Below are 21,799 nucleotides of genomic sequence, written 5' to 3'. Positions count from 1 at the left end.
GCCTTGGCAGCCTTTAACACAGTTTAACCCTTAGGTGTCATTTCTCTACTTCTGTCTTTCTGGAAAAACACCAGACAGTGAGACTCAGCAGCCTACAGTAATCAGTTCAGACCTCTGGCAAGAACAATCTGTCTCCCCTGTGGCAGCCCACTCGGCAGGGAGGAACAGACAGAGAGAAAGGGGTGGCAGAAAGAGATAGAAAATGGGTGATCCACCCACTTTTGGTTCTGGTTCCACCCACCACTGCCATGTGGCATCTGACAAATTACTCCTGAGAGGATATGGCCCTTGACAGAAAAAAGGTTGCCCGCCCCGAATCTAGCACACTTGCAGGCTTGTACAGTTTTGTAAAAAAAATGTTTTGGTTGTCCTAATAAAAGTATTGTGCTAATATGGATTTTTTTTTCTTATGGGCCAAGAAAGCTACCTTTACACTCAACTATGGGTAGAGACACACTTACTGTTGTGCCAGTTCCAGTGTGTCTCCACCTCTCTTTTCTGAAACCAGGGGCACAGGACGCCAGTCAAATTCCTCCTTTTTTTACTCTAAAACCTGGTCAGATCAGTTCAAGTGCGTTTTTTCCACACACAAAAATCAGCTTCAGACAGATTTTGCAACTGATTGGTAGATCAACCCATTGCCTCACCAGGTGTAGCCAATGGCAATACTTTGCTGGTGGGTGGAACCAGAACTGTCAGGCTAAGACAGTGATTGGCCCAGTGCTTGGCTGTGAGCAGTTATGAAAGATCTGAAGTCAGCACTGGGGAAGGGGAAGGGTGTGTCCAGCCCAGGGCAGAGCAACCAGAAAAACCATTAGTGACTGGTGTGCCCGCAGCTTGATTGTGGCTGTAAACACATTAGTCGCCAGATCAGTGCTTCCATTAGCCACACCTGGAGGGCAAACGGGTTGATCTGCCGATCAGCTGCGAAATCTCTTTGAACTGAATTTAAAAAACAGGCGGTTTCATGTCATAGTCGTTCTTTGTTCTTCAAGAGCACCTGCTGTATACTATCTGGCTGCCCACTGTAGAAGGAAGAATGTTTCCTGTTGGACTATATGCTCTCTGGTCTGATCCAGCAGGGCTCTTCTAAGGTTCTTAACACCGCATTGCCAAGCCAACCTGCGTAGCATCACATTCTAGCTCTGCATACATTTCATTACAGCTCTGCATATCACGCTGGGGCTGTGAGAAACGCATACAGATCACGGAAGCCACCCTCTGTCGGTGCATGCCGGGAATTAGTTCCAGCCCTTCCCCCTTTCTGCCCAATACAGCAGGCGGAGTCAAAGGGGCTTGCAGGGCAGCGGCTGGGCCGTTTTGCAAGGAAGCGAGCGAGCGAGGTCGTCTCGTCGCTCACCGGAATGCCGGCGCCGGCCTTCTGTTCCAGCTGCGGGGCGCACCGCGCCGCGCTCCGTCGGCCCAAGACGGGCCAGGCGCTGTGCCGGGAGTGCTTCGTGGCGGCTTTCGAGGCGGAGGTGCACGGCACCATCGTGGCGGCGCGCCTCTTCCAGCCGGGCGAGACGGTGGCCATCGGGGCGTCGGGCGGCAAGGACTCCACGGTGCTGGCGCACGTGCTGCGGCTACTGAACGAGCGCCACGGCTACGGCTTGCGCCTGCTGCTGCTCTCCGTGGACGAGGGCATCACCGGCTACCGGGACGACTCGCTGGCCGCCGTGCGCCGCAACCGCGGCCGCCTGGGGCTGCCGCTGCACGTGGTCTCCTACCAGGAGCTCTACGGCTGGAGCATGGACCTCATCGCCCGCCACATCGGCCCCAAGAACAACTGCACCTTCTGCGGCGTCTTTCGACGGCAGGCGCTCGACCGAGGCGCTGCCCTGCTCGGAGCCGACAAGATCGCCACAGGTAGCCGAAGGTGGCAAATGTGGGTGTTTGGTTAGGAATCCCGAGCAGGACCTTTGTAAAAAGGCCGGAATGCGACAGCCCTACAGAGCATCCTACGTAAGCAAGGGATATTGTTGGACTCCTGCCAGCCCCAGCTAACATGACCAGCAGTCAAGGGTGATGGGATTTGTAGTCTAACAACATCCGGAGGGCCGTGCATTCCCCATCCCTGTATAAGGAAGAATAAACGGGGCTTCCGAGCAACTGCAGAGTACTACTACAACAAAGATCTGGCGGGGGGGGCACCCTAAGTGCGTTCAGGGCTTGAGAGACTTACCAACACCAGACTATCTAACTTTTTTACTGGAAGTGCTTTTACCCCACTTTCCACTTGTAAAAAGGTTCGCAATAATGGTTACAAATATTATTATTATCTGTTGTTTTATTTATACTGTTTTCTGGGGGAAATATAAAGTCAGGGACTAGCTCTTCATAAAAGTTTGGGTAATAATAATTAACGTGGAAAAGGCAGTGGTGACTGATGAAGGGTTTTGGGAGATGAGGATGGAAAATGCCCACACAGCAGGAATGGGGAACCTGTGACTCTCTAGATGTTGCTGGACTCCCAACTCTCATCATTGGCAGCTAGTTAAATATGCTGGCAGGAGCTGATGGGAGTTGGAGTCCAACAACATTTGGAGGGTCACAACAGATTCTCTGCCACTGCCTTAGATGTTGTCGCTGCAGCTATTTGACTTCTGTTGTTAGTATAAATAATAAAAGACAGCCCATAATAGGATAAATAACACAGCTACCTTCATTTCCTGCTTAAGACCACCCCCTTTGCTTTCCCTGATTTCTTTACACGGTGAGAAAATCCAGTCTTCCCTTCCCCGCCCCAAGCTTTACGTGATTTTTGGGGGGTGGGAAAGAGGACTTTGCTTTGCAAGGAAGCGAGTAAGGCCTCCTTGTTGCCCAGGATGTCCCAAATTTAGGGGGCGTGGGCAGGGAGGCATTGTTTTGCATGCTGCATTGTGAGAATAACAAAAGAGCCCTGCTGGGTTAGACCAAAGGCTCGTCCAGTCCAGGATCCTGCCGGATCCTGCCGTAGCCCACAGCCAACGCAAAGTGAAGGTGGAAAGGAATTTGGGAGAGTCAAGGGGGCCAAAGGAAATATCCGTGGAGGGTCCTAAGCAAAAACAAACAGTAGTGTCCTGGCAAATTCAGAAGTGCAGGGTCCCTTCGTGATAGTCACACCACACCCCTCACAGCCATGCCCCCTTTCCCTTGTGAGGCCACACTGTACCCTAGGAGCCAATCAGCATGAAAGGCGAGGCTGTGTATTAGCTACTGAGAGGAGTCTTCTCAGTGGCTGACTCGCCTCCTTTCACTCTGATTGGCTCCAATCAAAACAAAAGAATAAGGACTCTTCTCCATGGCTAACACACTCCCCTTTCATGCTGATTGGCTCATACATAGGGACCTGGCTGGGACCCTGCTGCCAAAGAAGTAATGGGTCTATGACCCCAGACAACTACATCCTTGGGGGAAAAAAGGGTCAATGTTTGCCACACTGAGGCCCAAAGCTGTTGATCTGCTTCTCAGCAGTTTCGTCCTGCTTGCTTTTCAGGGGCTACTTGGAGTACAAGCAGCTGTAGCTGACCCTCCCGGCTAGGCCTTGTTCCCAACACACAGGGCAGAGCTAAGGGAGTGACCCCTTCTTTGTCCTTTATAGTTGGAGCTGTGTGGGCAAACTGTGGGGCTGGCAGGATTGGATTTGTGGTTTATTTATTTACCGGAATCCTTGATGCAGAAGAGCAGCTCCAGTGTGCAGGCATACACTCAGGTGTTAGGATAGGTGGTCCAGCTCCAGGTCTTTTGTGCTGGGCCCTGGATCTCCTGATTCTTTTTTAAATGCTTATTTTTTTAAAAAAAACCAAAAACCATTGCTTACAGCAAGGCACTGGCACATTGTAAAGCACAGCCATTTTAATTTACCCGAAACCATCTTTGCCCAGAGGGGTAGGGCCTTTTTCCTAGGCCAGCGGCTTTCGGCAGTGTGTGTGTGTGCTGAGGTGGCAAGGAAGTCTGCACTGTGCAGATGCTCCTCTCCCTTCCAGCAAGCCGCAGGAGTGCCAGATGGCCAGGTAAGCGAAAGTGCCCCTCCCACTGGCTGCTCCTGATTTATTCATGTAAATTAACATATCCACATTTTATGCAAATGTGCATTACAGGCCTGTGCTGTGAGCAGCGGACCTGCAAACACTTAGACGTAAGGAGCAGGGGGCCTCAGATGGTAGCCAGCCAGGGAATTTGGTGTCAGTGCCAGAACTGAGTCTATTCATGAACAAAAATGCCACTCTGCTATGATAAAAAGACAATCACAGAGAGCCACCGACAAAGTATGGCTCCATCTGGAATTCTTAATCAGTGTTTATATATCGTAGGGGTAGATTGTAACCTCTAATTATTTACATAGTGTTGTACGTTTATAGTTGTTGGATTGTGGAGATTATTTAAAAGAAAAGAAAAAACATCCACGCCTTGTTTTGCATAGAATAGTAGAATTGGAAAGGGTCTATAAGGCCATCGAGCCTAACCCCCGCGCAATGCAGGAATCCAACTTAAAGTGTAACTTCCCTAAGCTTTTTTCATTTCAGCAGCCTAATTTAGAAAAGAAAAGAAAAAAAACAAGAAAGCTTTTTAAATGTTGCCATTGTTAAATAACTGGGAATCAGAATATTGCAAATCTGCCAGAGATTAACTGGTAGATCTTGATCAGCCTTCTGTTCATCTTTTACGGAGGGAATGGATTCCCTGCCTGCACTGAGGAAAGCTGGGAAGGGTGTACTCTCCAGTTGATTCATCCTTTTGCCATCTCATTTATTCCCTAGGCCACAATGCCGATGACGTCGCTGAGACGGTGCTGATGAATTTCCTGCGGGGAGATGTTGGGCGCCTTAGGCGCTGTGCAGAAATACTGACAGGAAGTGAGGGGCAGCTGCCACGGTGCAAGCCGTTAAAGCACACCTATGAGAAGGAGATTGTGCTGTACGCTTACTTCCAGGGCTTGGACTACTTCAGCACTGAGTGCGTGTATGCACCCAATGCCTACCGTGGCCATGCCCGCACCCTGCTCAAAGACCTTGAAGCCACGCGGCCCAGCACGGTGGCCGACCTGGTGCACTCGGGCGAGCGGCTGGCGGTGCGCGAGGACGTCCGCATGCCCACTCAGGGCACATGCCAGCGATGTGGGTACCTCTCCAGCCAGCTCCTCTGTAAAGCGTGTGTGCTACTAGAAGGGCTCAATCGCGGTCTCCCTCGGCTGGGCATTGGCAAGCCCAGCCGCCTCCAGAAGGCTTTGTTGGATGGGGAGAAGGCGGAGGCCAGCTTGCGGGAAGAGGAAGGCCCTGGGCAGGCAACCCAAGGCCCAAGGACAATAGACTTCTGAGCCTGTCTTCTTTCATGTCTCCATCTCGCAGGTGGTAAAAAGTGACAGGTTTTATGTCTCTGCCAATGAGCTGTGGAGTTTGGAGGTGGGGGAGGCGTAGCCCTCCAGATGCGTCTGGATTACAACATCCATTATCCCTGACCATTGGCCACGCTGGCTGGGGCTGATGGGAGTTCAACTTGCCGCTTGCTAGAGACAAACAACATCTGGAGGACCACAGGCTGTCTATCCCTGGTGCAGATGTTGCTGTTTGACAATGAAAGGGAAAGTACAGTAAGCTCTACACCACCCTTCCTCAACTTGGTGCCCTCTGGATGTTTTGGACTCCAACTCCCATCAGCCCCAGTCAGCATGGGCCGTGATCAGGGATGATGGAGTCTGAAAGCATGCGGAGGGCACCAGGTTGGGGAAGGCTGCTTTATGCAGTGGGGGCTGCATACTGGTGAGCGTGCATACAGATACAACAGGCACAAGCATCTCCCTTGTGTTAGGGCTGTTTTCCGGCGAGGGAATAGCCTTTCCCTTATTGATGGGGAGTAGCTGGGAGCTTTTTTGTCTCTTAAAATATATTTTAAAGCATATTACACTTGAGTTTTGACCATCATCCAGCATTCGTCTTTCATTCTCTTCCTTCCAAACCTGAAAATTGGAATTGGGGGACACAGGAAGTAGCCTTAGCTAGCTGGCATTGTCTATCCAGCCCAGTATTCTAACTGGTAGCAGATTTCCAGGCTCTCTTGCAGAGGTCATGCCCATCAGCTGGTATTTGATTCTTTGAGCTGGAGGTGGCAGGGGTTGAACCCTGGACCTTATACATACAAAGCACGTGCTGTACCTCTTAGCCATGGCTCCTTCCCGTTGCACCTCCCTTCATTCCCTTGTTTATGAGGCTTTGGCCCCTTGAGAGAAGATGGATGGGTCTTTTCGTAGTGTATCATGATAGTTGTTCCAGCCAATCCAGGTTTTAGCAGAGGTACAGATTTATATCTGCTTGATAGAAATATCCAATAATAAGAGGGCCAAAACTCTTATCAACGTGGACCCTTGGTACTGCCATGCCCTGCCAAGTCCTGTATCTTACTCCTACATGGTCATTTGGATCCTCTGTGCTGGGCGGGCTGTGTTCACTCTTGCGTTATCTTTTTTTTTTTACCAGAATCCCCCATGGTCAACCAATTCTGTGTTTTAAATGCCATCAGGTTGCAGCAGGGGGAGAGAAGGGAAGCAGGGCTATTCCATTGGTTCTGCGAAGAGACCAGCTACCTCCGGCTCTTCCTTTCGCCTAGTAGCAGCCGTTACATCAGGCAACCTAAACTGTTTCCACCCCAGCTGGTTACAATAGGAACTGTAGCTTTAAGAACCGATGTCTGAGTTTGCTCTTTTTTCTTCTTCCCTCCTCATCCCTTTTTTCATTTTGGGTGATGACTTTTAGATGGTAAGCCCAAGGCAGGGATGGAGAAACCGTGGCTCTCCAGATGTTGTTGGGCTACAGTTTCCATCATCCCTGACCGTTGGCCATGCCGGCTGAGGCAGATGGAGTCCAACAACATCTGGAGAGTCACAGGTTCCCCATCCCCAGTCGAATAGGCACTGTCTTTTTTCCCTCTTTTAAATTGATCTGTAAGCAGCTCTGAGAGCCTTTTTAGCTGAAGAGCAGGGCGTAAATGCTTCAAACACATATTACATTTACAAAAAAAGAAACAAAGTATAGGTTTCTTTAACTGTTAAGGAGCAACTAATCTGTGTCAAGTGACTATACGCTCTGGCTTAGCTGAATCAGCTAAAAAAAATTGGCAAAAAAAAAATCCCAGAAATGAGCAGCTGCCAAGTGGACCCACTAGAAACTGGCCAGTGGTCTACTAGTCAGCCAGGGTCTGCTTTCGGGCCACCCATGCTTTGTAGTCCTTCGTCTGTGTACAGCAGAGGGTGGGGGACTTGGGCCCTTCAGACACTATTGAACTACAACTTCCATCATCCCTGGCCCATACTGGCTGGGGCTCATGAGAGTTGGAGTCTGGCAACATCTGGAGGGCCAGTTTCCTCATCTCTGCTTTGTTGTCTAGGTCGGAGGTATGCCAAGCTGCAATTCTGGTGGCTCACCACAAGGGGCAGCTTTGCACAGAGCTACAATTTCCAGAGTGCTTTAACGACGATTGCTGTTCCCAGGGAATTCTGGGAATTGTAACTCTGTGAGGGGAATAGTGTTCTCCTAGTACTCTGAACAAACGGCAGCTCCCAGGATTCTTTGAGGAAAGGCGTGACTGTTTAAAATGGCATGCTGCTGCTTTAAATGTATAGTGCAGATGGGACCTATGCCCTCCCTCCACTCTTGGAGGCAGTATGCCTCTGAATATCAGCTGCTAGAAATCACAAATTTGGAGAGTGCTGTTGCACTCTGGGCCTGCTGATGGACTTCCCATAAGCATCTGATTGGCCTCTGTGAGAACAGGGTGCTGCCCTAGCTGGGCCACTGGCCTGATCCATCAGGGCTCTTGTTGTGATCAAATGTTGGGTTCTCGCTGCTTGACAACTGCAATCAACCTGTGCTGATTATCGGCAGTCGTCCGTTTATAGGTGCTCCTCCCTCTCCCCCTCTCCCTCCCTCTCCCCCTCCCTCTCTCCGAGTGTGTGTGTGTGAAACCCAGACAGAAGCAAAGGCAAGTATGCATTCATTATCTCCATTTATTGAGTGACATCAGCCCTTACTGGTGCTGTTTTTGTTATTTGCAGCCATGGTATCGTCAATCCACTTCCTGAATTTGCATATCTCTGTGTAGATGGCAGGGCTTTTCTTGGATGCACACTTCTCCGCTCCCCACGACACCAAACCATGAAGTGTCCCATTGCAAACCAAGGGGCTCCCAGAATCACCCTACAGATTCAACACAGCAAAGGGGTTAGATTCTAGAGCAGGAGAACCCTTTGGTGGGGTGATATTTTTCTAGGTGAATATTGAATCTAAAAGGTATAGAAATAGGGAATGTCTGAAACAAGCCTGGTTTTCCACAGGACAGAAGAAAAGATTTATACCTCCTTTGGTGATTTCTTGCTTCTTTGGGTACCTCAGTGTCCTTGCCCCCCCCCATTTAATACCATCTTATGTTTTGCGCCTTTCCTCATTTTGGGGGAATGGGTATGATATAGATTGGGAGTGGGCAGAAGGTAGACTGGGATCTACTGGTATATCTCTGGATGATCTGAAATAGATGGCAAGAATTTCTTTAAACAATTCCCTGGGCTCAACATTCTTTAATTCTAATTATGGTTTTTGCTCCAGTTGGTGGATTTTGGGATTTAATTTAAAAAGTAAAATAAAATAAAGGCCTTGTAGTCTTAAAATCTACCCTTCCCTAACATTATAGGCATCCTATAAGTCTAGTCATGTCTCCTCAGAAGTAAGAATGGATGAATCTGTCAATTCCATTTTCTCTCATTTTCCAGTCTTTCAGTTCAGTTCTCCACATTTTCACATCAGTTTGCGATTCATTTTAAAGTCCTCATGAAAATTCACCAGCATTTAATGTGAATTCCTCCTAATATGCACATTTTTGTATGCGGCTTTAATACACATTTTTGCAAAGCAGTTCCCTCTAATATAATACATTTTGTCTGTTATTTTCACTAATAAATATATATTTTCATGCATGCTTTACCACAGTATATGCATCCTTTTGTACGTGGCTGGAGAACTGCATTGCAAAATTCAGAGAAGTGAGAATTGTGAAGGATGGATGTGTTTCAGTTCGCATACTGTTTTGGAAAGTGCAAATTAGATAGAATGCGAACTGAATCAGATTGAGTAGACTGCAATCCTAACCTCAGTTACCTAGGACTATGCTCCACTAAATTCAATAGGACTTACTTCTGAGTAGATGTGGTTAGGATTGCAGCCTCAGGAAAGTGGGACTGCACCACTAATCCAGAGTCACCAAGCATTTATTGCTCACCTGGCATGAGTCTTTGCCTTCTTCCATTAGTCCTGCACAAATCTGGTGGTCTGAAAAGTAGGTTCCATATGTAGACTTGCATATGTCTTTTGACAGGATGGTTGAATCCAAACATTGCAGGACGTAGGCATAATTTACTGCAAGAATTAATGCTCGGGTCAGTAGGTGACGCAGGCTGTTTGGGACTTGTTACTTAGCTGTTTTTGCTTCAAGTTCCCTCCTCACAAATGTTAGAAGATGTAATTGAGATGCATTGTGTTGAGGAGATGCACTGAGCAGGGAGTTGGACTCGATGGCCTTATAGGCCCCTTCCAACTCTACTATTCTGTGATTCTAATTCCCCAACCCGCACCTGGAAACATAATATAAACAAAGGCAGCTGGCCTTATATTGACTCAGGCCAATAATCCATCTATTCTGTCAAGTCTAATTCACACCAGTGCTTGCATCTACTTTCTTAACCCTACTACCCAAGATCCTTTCAACACAAGATGTTGGAGACTGGACCTTGGGAAACTTTCTGCAGGTAAAGTATATGCTCTGTACCAAAGGTTCCCAAACTGTGGTCCGCGTGCTTCATTCAGGTGATCTGCAGTGCGTCTGTGATTTGTAGCTTAAGATGGGAGACAGCACGCCTGTCACATTAAATATCCACATTGATTTTAAATTGAATTTGTGTTCTTTTGTTTCTTATATTATAAATTGTAGTACAATTAAATACGATATATAGGAAATAAAAGAAGGAATAAACGTTCAATTAAAAACCATACAGCATCGTCACAATTGCTACCACAGGCAGAAAAATTGTGAAGTGCTCTACCAAGACCCTCAGGAATTTTCAAGTGGGTCTGTGGGGGAAGCAGTTTGAGAACCACTCAGTACAACCAAGTTGTGGCCCTTCCCAAGACTTTCCAGGGATCGGTTCCTGCTTTCCATTCAGAAGGAATCAGTGGCAGCTGATGGTTCCATGTCCGTAAGGCAATGGACTAAACCCCAGAGAGGATTCCGCTGCCCCACTGACATGGAGCCATCAGCCGCTATTGGCAGGAATAATGACGGTCCAAACCCAAAGAAATAAATCTTGCAAGGATGCTCGGCCTCTAAACTAGGTGTAGGGTATATGTGTGGTGGACACCACCTGCCACCAGCCCAGCCAATGATCTGTAATGTTGAGAGATGAAGTCCAGCAACATCTGGAGGGCCACAGGTTCCCCACTTTTGCTCTAAACCACTGAGCCATAATCCAGGAGACATGACTGCCACTACAAGAATCTCCTAGAATGTAAAGAAGACTTTTTAGTGGTTGCCCCCCCGCCCCATTCATAGAATATTGTCCCAAATGAAATGCACCTGGCATCATCATTGTCAATTTTAAGGTTCCATGATGAGATGTTTTTATTTACCCAAGCCTTGGCTAGTTAAGCGATACTCATCTTTCAATGGAGTTGGGTAGGACTTGTCCTTCTAACTGTGTTGTTGGATGAGCATTTTAGGAATGCATTGTATTCCACTAAGTCCTACTAAGAGTAGACCCATTGAAATGAATTAACCTAAGTTATTTTGTTTAATAAAATTCATATACCTCTTAATTGTAAAAAAAATCTCTAAACAGTTTACAAAGTCAGTCATGGCTATTATCTTCAGTAGGCAGTAGAGGCTGGTGATTCCATGTCGGTGGGGCAGTGGGATCCACTCTGCGTTTTCCCCAGAGCTGTCCATGTTGCAGACACTTAATAGGTTTCAGCACTCTGAACAGCTCCTGAAAAAACCCAGAGTGGATTCCACTGCCCCACTGACATCGAGCCACCACTCTCCACTGTCTGTAGGTCTATTCTGAGTAGGACTAGTATGGAATACCACCCTCTGGTTTCTGTCTCAAGCCATTCCCTTGTATGACTCAAGAACTCCTGGCTTTTCCTCTTACCTGTGGGGAAAGTAGTAGCGCCCCAGCCAGATACCACACACTTTGTCCCAGTGGGTGCACAGTCTTTAGTCAGAGGAATGGTCTTAGCTGTATCCCCCAGGATGGCAGGGGGATCCAGCTGCAGAAGCATGATATCATTTTTCAGTGATGTTGGCTCGAACTCAGGGTGGCGGATGAGCTGGACCGCCTTGGTATTCTGTTCCCCATCGTCTTGCTTGCGCAGATCATGTTCCCCAAGATGGATTGCGAGATTTCTATAAGATAGACAATAGCCAGAACACAGATGTTCAGAACTATGGTACAGCCCTTCCTAGACCGAACCACTTCAATGCTATCGCTTGTGAATTGAGCTGGGAGAAAGGTTTTGGGAGTTTTTTGTCTTAAGAATCCATCTAGTCCAGCATCCAAAGATGGCCAAAGACCCATCTAGTCTACAGTGGCCAACGAGATGCCTGTGGGAAGCTCACTAGCAGGATTTTGTAGTATTACCATGCTACATGTGTTAATTGACCTACCATTCAAAGGATGTCTGTGTTATCAGTCAGGATGGAGGATACATTCAGTTTGATTCAGATGTTAATAAGAACCTACCTAATTCTCACATTTTGAAACAATATGCAAACTGAAACATAGTCATCCTTCAGAATGTACACTTCTTTGGATTTTGTGATAGAGTTCTTTGTTGAAATAATGTGTACAGAAATGTGTATATTAGCAGCAGGTGAGCATACAAATGCATAAATTCATGAAAATAACATGTATAAATGGATATTATGAGGGATAACTGCTTGCAAAATTGTACATTAGGATAAATTTGCACTAAGATACTGATGAATTTTTATGAGAGCTTTTTAAAACTAAAGGAAAATTGCAAACTGATGCAGAATTGTGGAGAACTTAATTTAAGACTGAAAAAATGAGAAACCAAATCTGACAGATCCATCTATCTTAGTGATCAACAACTGGTTCTGCGTGACTAGCCACTGTTAATCATGAAATTATCATCAGCTGTACTTTCTGCATTTCCTTTCCTTCTGGTCTCACTATTTATAATCCCCAGCCGTGTGAATATACATACTTGTAACTCAAGGCAACACTTCATACATCTGATGGACTATAATCCCCCCCAAATTGTATACCACAATCATTCTCTTAGGCTGCAATCCAATACATGTCTATTTCGAAGCAAGCCCATTGGGTTCAATGGGACTTACTCCCTGGTAAGTGTGTATTGGATTGCAGCCTTAGTCTCTTAAGGTGCCACATGACTATTTGTCATTTGTGCTGCAACAGATCACCATAGCTATCCCACTGGAAATTCAACCTTCAAGGGTCCCTCCAGACTGGTTGCTTTATCGCAGAAGTATTCTGCAACTTATTTTTGACAAAATAATAGTGCATTAGGGGTGGTTTTATTCTGCTTTAGTATGTTCTGCAATGCTACTACGTTATTATTGCTTTCTGGAGGAGCTATAGTGCAACAAAAGTGGGACCAAAAAACACTCCAGAATTTTTGTGGTATAAAAGGGTACAGGATTTCAGCAAGAAGTTGCAAGATAGACATTGGCCACCCCAAAACTTCGGCAGGCTCAAACAGTATTGAAAGCAGGATTGCATGTGACTGTCCCAATAGCATCATGGGCACAAATAATCATGAATGCACAATAAAAAGGATGTCTGGAAGGGTTCCAAGTGAGGAAACCATACATCTGAGAACTCTGCCATACCAAACATTTTCAACTTCTAGAAAGCTAGCTTGTCAGTGTTTTATTTCCTTCGGCCAGGGTAGTCATCTGCACATGTTAGTTTAAAAACAAAACAAAACATGGAGAAGCATTCAATACACAATCCTCTCCACTATGGTCTGCCACACTACAATCCAGAAAGGACTGTACCATATTTGTTCTATCAACAGGATGTGGCTTGGCTGTCACCTCAAGATAGCTATTCTTACCCTCAGTTTTGTGCTTGACTAGGGCTTGTGGCCCAGATGACCCTCCCTCTCATCCATGCCTTTCTCCCTGTGAGCCCACAAACTTGCCTTCCTAGACAGTGTCCGGCTGTAACCACCCACTGCTCATGGATCAAGGCTCCACCACACCGAGTTAGTCGATTATCAAAAATGAAGACTTGCCAGGGCTGGGAGTGTGGCCAACACTCGGATCCCCCGATGATGCGCTCACCAGTCTGCGCTGACACTGTGACACAAACACCATCATATCACACATTGGTGGACATAGCAGGCTTCAAATGATAGGATGTGTCATTAGATGGATGGGTTTAAAAGAGGATCAGACAAATGCATGAAGGAGAAGGTTATCAATGGCTACTTGTCATGATGGCTATACTACTTCCAGCATCAGCACAGAGGAGCATGATTCCGCTAAGTACTGTTTGTCAGCTTCCCACAGACCTCTGGTTCACCACTGTGAGAACAGAATGAATGCTGGATTAGTAAATGGGTCTTTGGTCTGACCCAGCAGGGGTCTCCTTATGTTCTTAGATGTACGTGTTGCCCAAGGGCTTCATAGGAAGCTGCCTTATACCATGTTAGACTGTGCACCTACCCCAATATTGTTTACTCTGACTGGGAACAGCTCTCCCGGGTCTCAGGGAGATGCCCTTTCCCATTGCCTGCTGCCTGAACCTTTGAATGGGAGATGCCTGGGACTTTGCATAAAACAAGGAAAGCCACATCTATTCCAGCATCCTCTGTCTGATAGTCACCAGCCAGACACCTGTTGGAAGCCAAGAAGCAGGAAGGACATGCTGCTTGTTCTCAGCATCTGCCGTTCAGGGATACACTGCCTCTCTACATGGAACATAACCGGGCTGGGGAACCTTGGCCCTCCAGACATTACTGGACTACAACTCTCATCAGCCCCAGCAAGCATGGCCGATGGCCAGGGAGGATAGGAGCTGTAGTTCAGCAACATATGAAGGGCCAAATGTTCCCCACGTCTGGAACATATGGACCTAATAACAGCCATGCTGGGTCAGGTGAATGACCCATCTAGTCAAGCATCCTGTTCTCACAGTGGCCAACCAGACGCCTATGGGAAGTCCACAAACAGTACTTGATTGCAGCAGCAGTCTCTCCACTTACGATTATCAGCATTATCGGCAACTGGCATTCAGAGGCTTACTGCCTCCGTCAGTGGAGGTTGAAGATAGTTCCATAGCCATGGAGTCATTGTTGAGAAGGCCCCATCTCTCATAGGAATGGGAAAGAAACATGTTTGGTTTCCATTTTAATAATCTGCACTTCCCAAACCAGTAAGAGAACTGCTTTGAGTTTCAGCACTGTGGGATCATATTTATTTATTCTAAACACATATGCCCCACCTCATTTTCAAAAGAAACTCAAGGTGGCTAACAAATTCAACATCACAACAATTTCAGAATATATATACCGACCCCTATTTTAACCCAGCTCAAAAACCAAATATTAACCTAAAAACCCAAACCGCAATAACATTTTTTTAAAGCCTAAGAACTAAAGCATGAGAAATAAACCGGGGGGGGATCAGTCAAGGGCTTTTTAAAAAGCCCCATTTTCACCCACCGCCTGAACCAGTGATGGTCCTTGATGCAGTTCTCCTGGCAAGGCATTCCACAGGATAGGAGCCTCTGCAGGAAAGGTCTTGAGCCCTGGTTACTGCTGGGCATGCAGTACTAGGTCAAGGGATCTGGACCAGTGGCCTCTGATGATGATCGAAGCATGCAGGGAGGGACTAACAGAAGAAGGTGCTACATTCCATGCTGCCTAGAATCACTTTTTAAATCTACTTCTGGATGATTGTGGAAGAGCAATGCCTCAACAGCGCCCAAGGACTTGAGCATGGAAGCAAGCCCAGACCTGCTGTTGACATGCCCTCATCGTGACACCTGTGAACTTCCTTCTGTATCCAAGCAATGTTTTGGCATTGCAGGAGGGCCAGCCCCATAATGAGGCTGAGGGAGGCAGCCACCTTAGGTGGCTAAAGCTGGGGGGGGGGCAGCAGTAGTGGTGAGGTATTGGGGGGGCACAGAGCTGTGTGTGCCACACCTGGTTTGCATGGTGCTCCCTACACAGCCTGCTGACTTCAAATGCCATGGGAGAGGGCGTCCTGTTGCCAGTGTTGAAGTAATATTCAACTGCCAATCTGGCTGGTTTAGGAACACTGGAAGCTGCCTTTTACAAGTCAGGCCATTGGCCCATCTAGCTCAGGACTGTCCAAACTCTACTGGGTTTCGGATAGGGAACATTCCCAGTCTTATCTGGAGATGCCGGGGATTGAGCCTGGGACCTTCTGCATGCAAAGCAGATGCTCTGCCACTGAGCTACAGCTATAGCCTTACAGCCCTTGGCAGCAAAATGCCTAGGGCTAGCTCGGGACTATAGCCACAAGAGTGGTTGTAAGGAGAAATGGTTTTCCAGAACAGCAGGTGAAAAGTTTTATTTCATGCCTAGGGGAAAGTTCAAGGCGGAGATGTGGGTGTGAACGTCCTGTTTTATGAGAACAGAGTTGTCCAAAGCTTGAAAAACTGAAGGTTCCTTAACATGCTGTGCTCTGCCTCGGGGCACAACACCATTTACATGCCAGGCATTTGGCAAGCCTGGCTGAAACTAAACATAGAGCCTGATTTCCTCTATGCATCCCGAATGTTCGGACGCGTTTCCTCAATGATATTAGCTTGCTCATTTTTCTTCCCTCCTCTTATTGGTAAAATATTCTGATCAGAGTTAAGAAGGTATACAATGATTTTCTCCCCCAGCATAGTGTTTGTTTCCATTTTATGCATGAGGTTTGTGGCCCCTCTGTGGCAGCAAAAACAGCAATGAGACTTGTGACCCCTTAAAGACAAATTCATTATGGCATCTGGGCCACAGGCCACTTCATCAGATGCATGAAGTGTACCCCTAAACTAGCAAGTATATAAATATACTCAGATGGGGGTGGTAGTGGTAATGCAGAGTAGGTTCAGAGGGAAATGAATTTAAAAAGAAAAAAAATGACTGACAGGGAATTATACTGCTATTGTTCCATGATCTATGTCAGAACCACCACCACCCCTTTTGAAGGCTGTTCTGAGCCTGAGCCTTAGGGGTTGGTCGCATTTCAAGGTGCTGGATTTCCCCCTTCACATTTATAGTCACTCTTCCTCCAAGGTGCTCTGGACAGCATACATGGTGGGGTTTACCCCATTTCATCGCCATGACAACCCTTCTGCTACCATCTACGGACTAATGCAATAATCATCACTCTATTCTATCCTGTTCACAACAACCCTTGTAGGTGGGTTAGGCTAAGAATGAGTGGCTCAAGATCATCCAGTGGGCTTCATGGTAAGCAAGGATTTGAGAGGTAAGCAAAGTCTTCCTGGTCCTAGTGTTCCACTCTAACCGCTATACTACTCTGCCTCAGTTGGTTTACAACAAAGTACTTGTGCCCTGCATAACTTATAGATTCCTTCCTGATCACTTTCTTCCTTTCCTGATTTCCTAAGTTTGTAACCGAGAGTTTGTACCCTTGCAAAGATTTGTAGAGAGGCAGTCTCCAGTTTTGGAACACCTTTGCTTGGGAGGCTCAACAAAGAAAGAACCTAAATCCATCTGTGTGAGTTCATAATGCATCTTACCACTTAGTGACTGTAGCATTAAGGGATGATTTGCCTGCATGAAATAGATCATCATTATTCAGACATCACAGGCAGACCTTGCGTCACTTTCAATGCAATGCATTTCAATGGAGGCAGTTCATGCCTTCAGTGCCTTCCTAAGACATCCAGAGGTTAGGTGGCAATGGGTCCTACTCTACAGAGCATAATCCTCTATATAGAGGGCTGTCAGAGGACAGCTCTCTATTTGAAGATGTTCCTATTTGAAGGGCTGTATGTCCAAATGTAGTTTCAAGGAAATGAACCACAAGAAAGGAAAGTAGTGGCCAATAACATCATCTGGACAGCAAACTAAGCAGGCATACAGATCACCTGGTCAAAACCTTACTTATGGTGGGATTTCTTGTATTCCTATTTAAATTACACTGTTTACTTAAATATTTGCATCTGTACATATAAATCAGCACATGCACATTTTATGCAGATTTGTGCCCTTTGGGGGAAGGGAGATGTCTACGGGCCACCCCCAAGAGATGCACTGAAAGATATACATATATATGTGTGAATCAGCATCTCAGCATCTTGACTTGGCCAAAAGAGATCTTAGAGCACTTTGGAAAGTGTTACATTCACCAAATTAAAAACATAAAATATAGTCACAAGTGATTACTTCCCCTAAACCTGATATTCAAATAAAAGCAAATATTTTTTTTTAGAAAGTCATTGTGCCCTGCCGATTTAAATGAACATATTATCCTGATGGTATGGCAATGGGTCGCACAGCGTATGTTGCAACGGAAAATCAAACACCTTATGTATTACCCATATATGAGTGGCATATGAATGGTTAGCTCACTGCCCACAAGCACACATACTTGCACCTGTGTAAGCAATAACCCTCTTACCTGCAGAGGCCAAAAGTAGCACCATGTCCAGGACTTGCTCCATGATAATGAGATGACAAGGACAGGGGATGTATCATTTTATTCCCACGACTGTAACTTACAGTGAATAATTGACAGAGAAATGAATTGGACCCTCTGTTTACCACCCTAAGACTTTTTCTTTATCTTTGAATTTGCATAATGCATTTTCTCCCCAGTACTTGCAATAATGCTAGTTTTGAAGAATGGAGTGGGCGTTTTGCTGGGGGAGAGAAAGATTGCTTCTATGCTATTGCTAGTCTGCAGGGCACATGAGGCCAGCACCCTGCTGAAGCTAAGCGGAGTTAGCTCTGGTCAGTGCCTGGATGGGAGATCACCTGGGAACCATATGTAAGCTGCCTTGGGTTTCTATGATGAAAAGAAAGGTGGGGTATAAATGTAATTAATAAATAAATAAATAAATAATAAGAGCCTGCTGAATCAGGCTATTGGCCCATCTAGTCCAGCATCCTGTTTTCATGCTAGCCAGCCATATACCTCTGGGAAGACCGCAAGCAGGGCCCAAGCACAATACCATCCTCTCCACTTGTGATTCCCAGCTGACAGGGAATTTTGGGATCTAGGACTGGAGGTCCTTGAAGAAGTTTGAAGACACAGGCTTGAAGCAAAAAGGTAGGCCTTTATTCTTTACAAGCATACACAGGGTCAGCCTCCCAGAGTGCCTGGTGAGGACTGCAATGAGGCACTGTCTGCATGGCTCTTTTATACAGTACTAAGTGCAGCATGTGACATTCTTAAACCAATCATACAATATCCTCTAAACATTACATAAACGTTACACCTTTCTGCAGTATTTCTAAACTAATCATACCATTATTAAAACGAGCACATGTATATTCATAATTGGCAAACATCTCCTATTCCATCGATCTACTGTCTTCTTGACTGATGTCAGTCTGTCCCCTTGACTAATATTTCCAATATACCCCTGTCTCCTTGACCGATGTTACTAGTATTCTGCTGTCCCACCTTACTGATGGTTTTTTGGGCCATTTGAGACCAGTTACTATCAACCTTAACATTGCACTATTCTAATTGGTCTGCCATGCATATCTAGCACATAGCGTATTCCATTGTTCCTGATCGGCCAGGCCTACCCAGTCCATTTATTAATCATACGTGGACCTGTAACTGCTCAAGTCAGGGTTGTTCAAAGTTCAAGGCAAACATACTTGTTGCTTCTTTATGATTCTCCTTGGTTCCTACAGCTTTTATAATATATTTCTTAACATATATCTATATCTATATAAGAAACATATAAGAATAGGAATATATGAATTCCCCATAATATTAACTAAAACCTTTCCTCTTTATCGTTGGAAGATCTGACCAGCACATCCAGCACTTGTTACATTCTCACTACATGTGTGCTTGCTCATAAACAATATACTCATTAGTCAAATGTTAATCATACACACAGGCCTGATTGCTTCATTTCATGAGCTGAGAAGTTCACGCTGAACATCACTTTCCTTTCTGTGAGGCTGGATTTTAAGGGTCTCAAAGGCCTGTGGGCCTTCTGCTTAGTTCCTTGTGATTTTCTTATATTTCATAAACATATACCTTCTAATAGCTATGTTTATATGTGTGGATATATAACAATTCTCCACTACAGCGAATGGCATTCAAAGGCATACTGCCTCAGAGAGTGGAAGCATAGCATAGCCAATGTTAGTTTCATCCTCCCTGAATTTAAATCTCTTTTAAAGCCATCCAAGTTGGTGGCCATCACTGCCTCCCGTGGGAGTGAATTCCATAGTTAATGGAATTCATACCGGCAATTTCCGCTTGCACAGATAGAATGTATAAGAGCTCCACTGGATCAGGCCAAAGGTCCACATAGGCCAGCACTGTGGTCTCAAAATGGCTAACCAGGTGCTCATGGGAAGGCTGCAAGCAGGACCTGAGTGCAACGGAACTCTCCTCACCTGCAATTCCCAATTAAAGTTGGTTTGGTGCTCTCGCCCAACAAATCCGCTTCCCCACCTGATCGGATTTTTTGCAGCAAGCAAAGGATCCTGTTCTCCTTCAATCTATGGCAGAAACAAAAGGGAACAGCACCAAACAAAGGGCAGGATAGAGAGGCAAGCTCTGGTGCTGGAAGAAGTTTATTAAAAGCTCAACGCGTTTCGGAACTGGTCCTTCGTCAGGAGCTGCGAGGTTCTGTTTATCTTTCCTTTGTCAGGCAATGCACATTTTCTAAAACAGGCCCTTGGTATGCAGTGTGGGCCTGTTTTAGAGAATGTGCATTGCCTGACAAAGGAAAGATAAACAGATCCTCACAGCTCCTGACGAAGGACCAGTTCCGAAACGCGTTGAGCTTTTAATAAACTTCTTCCAGCACCAGAGCTTGCCTCTCTATCCTGCCCTCCTTCAATCTATGGCCATGTCTCTGTCAATAGTGGTGGCTGGTGCCCATTGGGATTGGCAGAGTGGAAGGCAGGGAGACCAACAGTAGGTGGAGCCAGAGCCAATGACAGGCACAAACAACCAAAGCCAATGATAGGCAGAGCCAACTAATTCTAATTTTGTCCCCATCTTGCTGAGTTCTACCAGGGGCAAGTCTAAGGATGTGTACCCACACCATACCTTTAAAGCACATTCAAAGCATATTCCTCTCCCCACAAGAATCCTGGAAACTGTAGTTTGTTAAGAGTGTTGAGAGTTGTAGCTCTGTGAGGGTTATACTATAGTTACGGGATTCGGTGTGTGTGTGTTCTGTATGTGCTTTAAAAGAATGGTGTGTACACAGCCTGAGAGTAAGGAGGAGAGAGCTGACCACCAGGACTGGTTGTAAGAAAGAAGGCAGACAGGTGGGGGCTGGCTGTGGGTAGTCTGAGACTGGGGGGAGCAGTGCTCCATTCGCCCTAACGGACTAGCCTCCACTGCCTGTCAATGCTGCAGTTCTAGAGCTTGTGTGGAAGAAAGGAAAGTCATTGTTGGCTGTGCCACTGGGGCTGCTGAAGTTGGGACACTGTGGCAGCATCTTCTAATGCACAGGTATGTCTCCATCATCTGTGAGTTTATTGGCTGCCTCTATGTGTGGGTGGCATGTAGGCATTGTTGCCGGCACAGTTGCTGATTGGTGGATTATGGTCGTATTTCCAGGGGCACATACTTTTTTTGCGCTGTTTTATATTTGCTACTTTTGTGTCATTCTCCTTCCCTCTCAGGCTAAGCACACATTGGACATGGTGGCTGTTCTTTCGACTGATGTATCTTCAGACCTGGCATAATATATAGGATTGCTTGACCCATTATTTTTCCAGTGCTTCAAATGTTAATGTTGTATTATATAAACTATCCGTAGCAGTATTGCAAATACATCTCCTTAACCGTTGCCCTTAAAAGGCTTGTACTGAAGCCCTAGTATCACTCCTTTTATTTATTGAAACATATAAAGGTCAAATCACTATGTCAGCCGAGGCTTCTTTGGGCACCTATCCTACACAATATCTTGTGAAGACATTTATTTGCTACATTTCTATACTGCCCATCAGCTAATTACTCTTGGATTATGAGATGGTGTCTAACTATCCTGAAGGGTAACATAAACTTTGAAAAAATAATATGAAACAAAAATCTAAAATAGTTAACACTAGCAGGGATAAAAGAGCAATGACTGAAAGCTGTGATTTACTTCATTTTTAAAAGCTCTTTTTTTTAATTGGAAAGAAAAACTTTTTCATATAATTTTATAAGAAAACGAATACATGAAACTCTTTTTAATAAAAACATTTTTTTTAAAATAAAGAAATCTAACTAGCAGGGAAAACCAGTACTAACCCTATAACAAACGAATAAACAGAAGATCCTCCAAAATACTGTGAAATCTGAGGATCGCATTAGACCTTCTTGCTGCAGCACCACACCAAAAGCTTCCCTTCCACAATTACCTCTAAAAAGTAGCTCCGCCCCGCCGCTCCATTGGCCAACGATAGGAAGCGGAGAAAAAAACCAAACTCCACCGGCGCGATCTATTTGCGTCATAGCTCTGAGAGAGCCGAACGCCCAATAGGCGCCCGTCCTTCGCGGGTTTCCTAACGGACGACAGCATGCGCAGGAGCCGAAAGGGGGCGGGGCCGAG

At 45.9% G+C, this 21,799-nt stretch overlaps 2 protein-coding genes across 3 annotated transcripts; one reads left to right on the top strand and one right to left on the bottom strand.

Moving 5' to 3' along the window:
* Positions 1–1,012: 1,012 nt before the first annotated feature.
* On the top strand, positions 1,013–5,900 carry CTU1 (cytosolic thiouridylase subunit 1). The gene is made up of 2 exons (XM_061597988.1): positions 1,013–1,866; positions 4,740–5,900. Exons 1-2 carry the CDS (start codon positions 1,365–1,367, stop codon positions 5,294–5,296), a joined length of 1,059 nt encoding a protein of 352 aa, XP_061453972.1. The 5' UTR covers positions 1,013–1,364; the 3' UTR covers positions 5,297–5,900.
* A 2,066-nt stretch (positions 5,901–7,966) lies between these two features.
* Positions 7,967–21,752, bottom strand: LOC133370978 (trypsin-like). Of its 2 annotated transcripts, XM_061597990.1 has the most exons (5): positions 21,609–21,752; positions 13,209–13,365; positions 11,168–11,421; positions 9,244–9,380; positions 7,967–8,168 (listed from the first exon to the last, which is right to left on the bottom strand). In XM_061597990.1, exons 1-5 carry the CDS (start codon positions 21,700–21,702, stop codon positions 7,992–7,994), a joined length of 819 nt encoding a protein of 272 aa, XP_061453974.1. In that variant the 5' UTR covers positions 21,703–21,752; the 3' UTR covers positions 7,967–7,991. The 2 variants fall into 2 exon arrangements, with proteins under 2 accessions (XP_061453974.1, XP_061453975.1); XM_061597991.1 differs by lacking the exons at positions 13,209–13,365; positions 21,609–21,752 and adding an exon at positions 14,733–14,859.
* Between the last annotated feature and the right edge of the window lie 47 nt (positions 21,753–21,799).

Source organism: Rhineura floridana, chromosome 15 (assembly GCF_030035675.1).
Source record: "Rhineura floridana isolate rRhiFlo1 chromosome 15, rRhiFlo1.hap2, whole genome shotgun sequence".
Taxonomy (NCBI): Eukaryota; Metazoa; Chordata; class Lepidosauria; order Squamata; family Rhineuridae; genus Rhineura; species Rhineura floridana.
The sequence above is the reverse complement of the archived record's forward strand: the minus strand, read 5'-3'. Positions and strand labels throughout refer to the sequence as shown.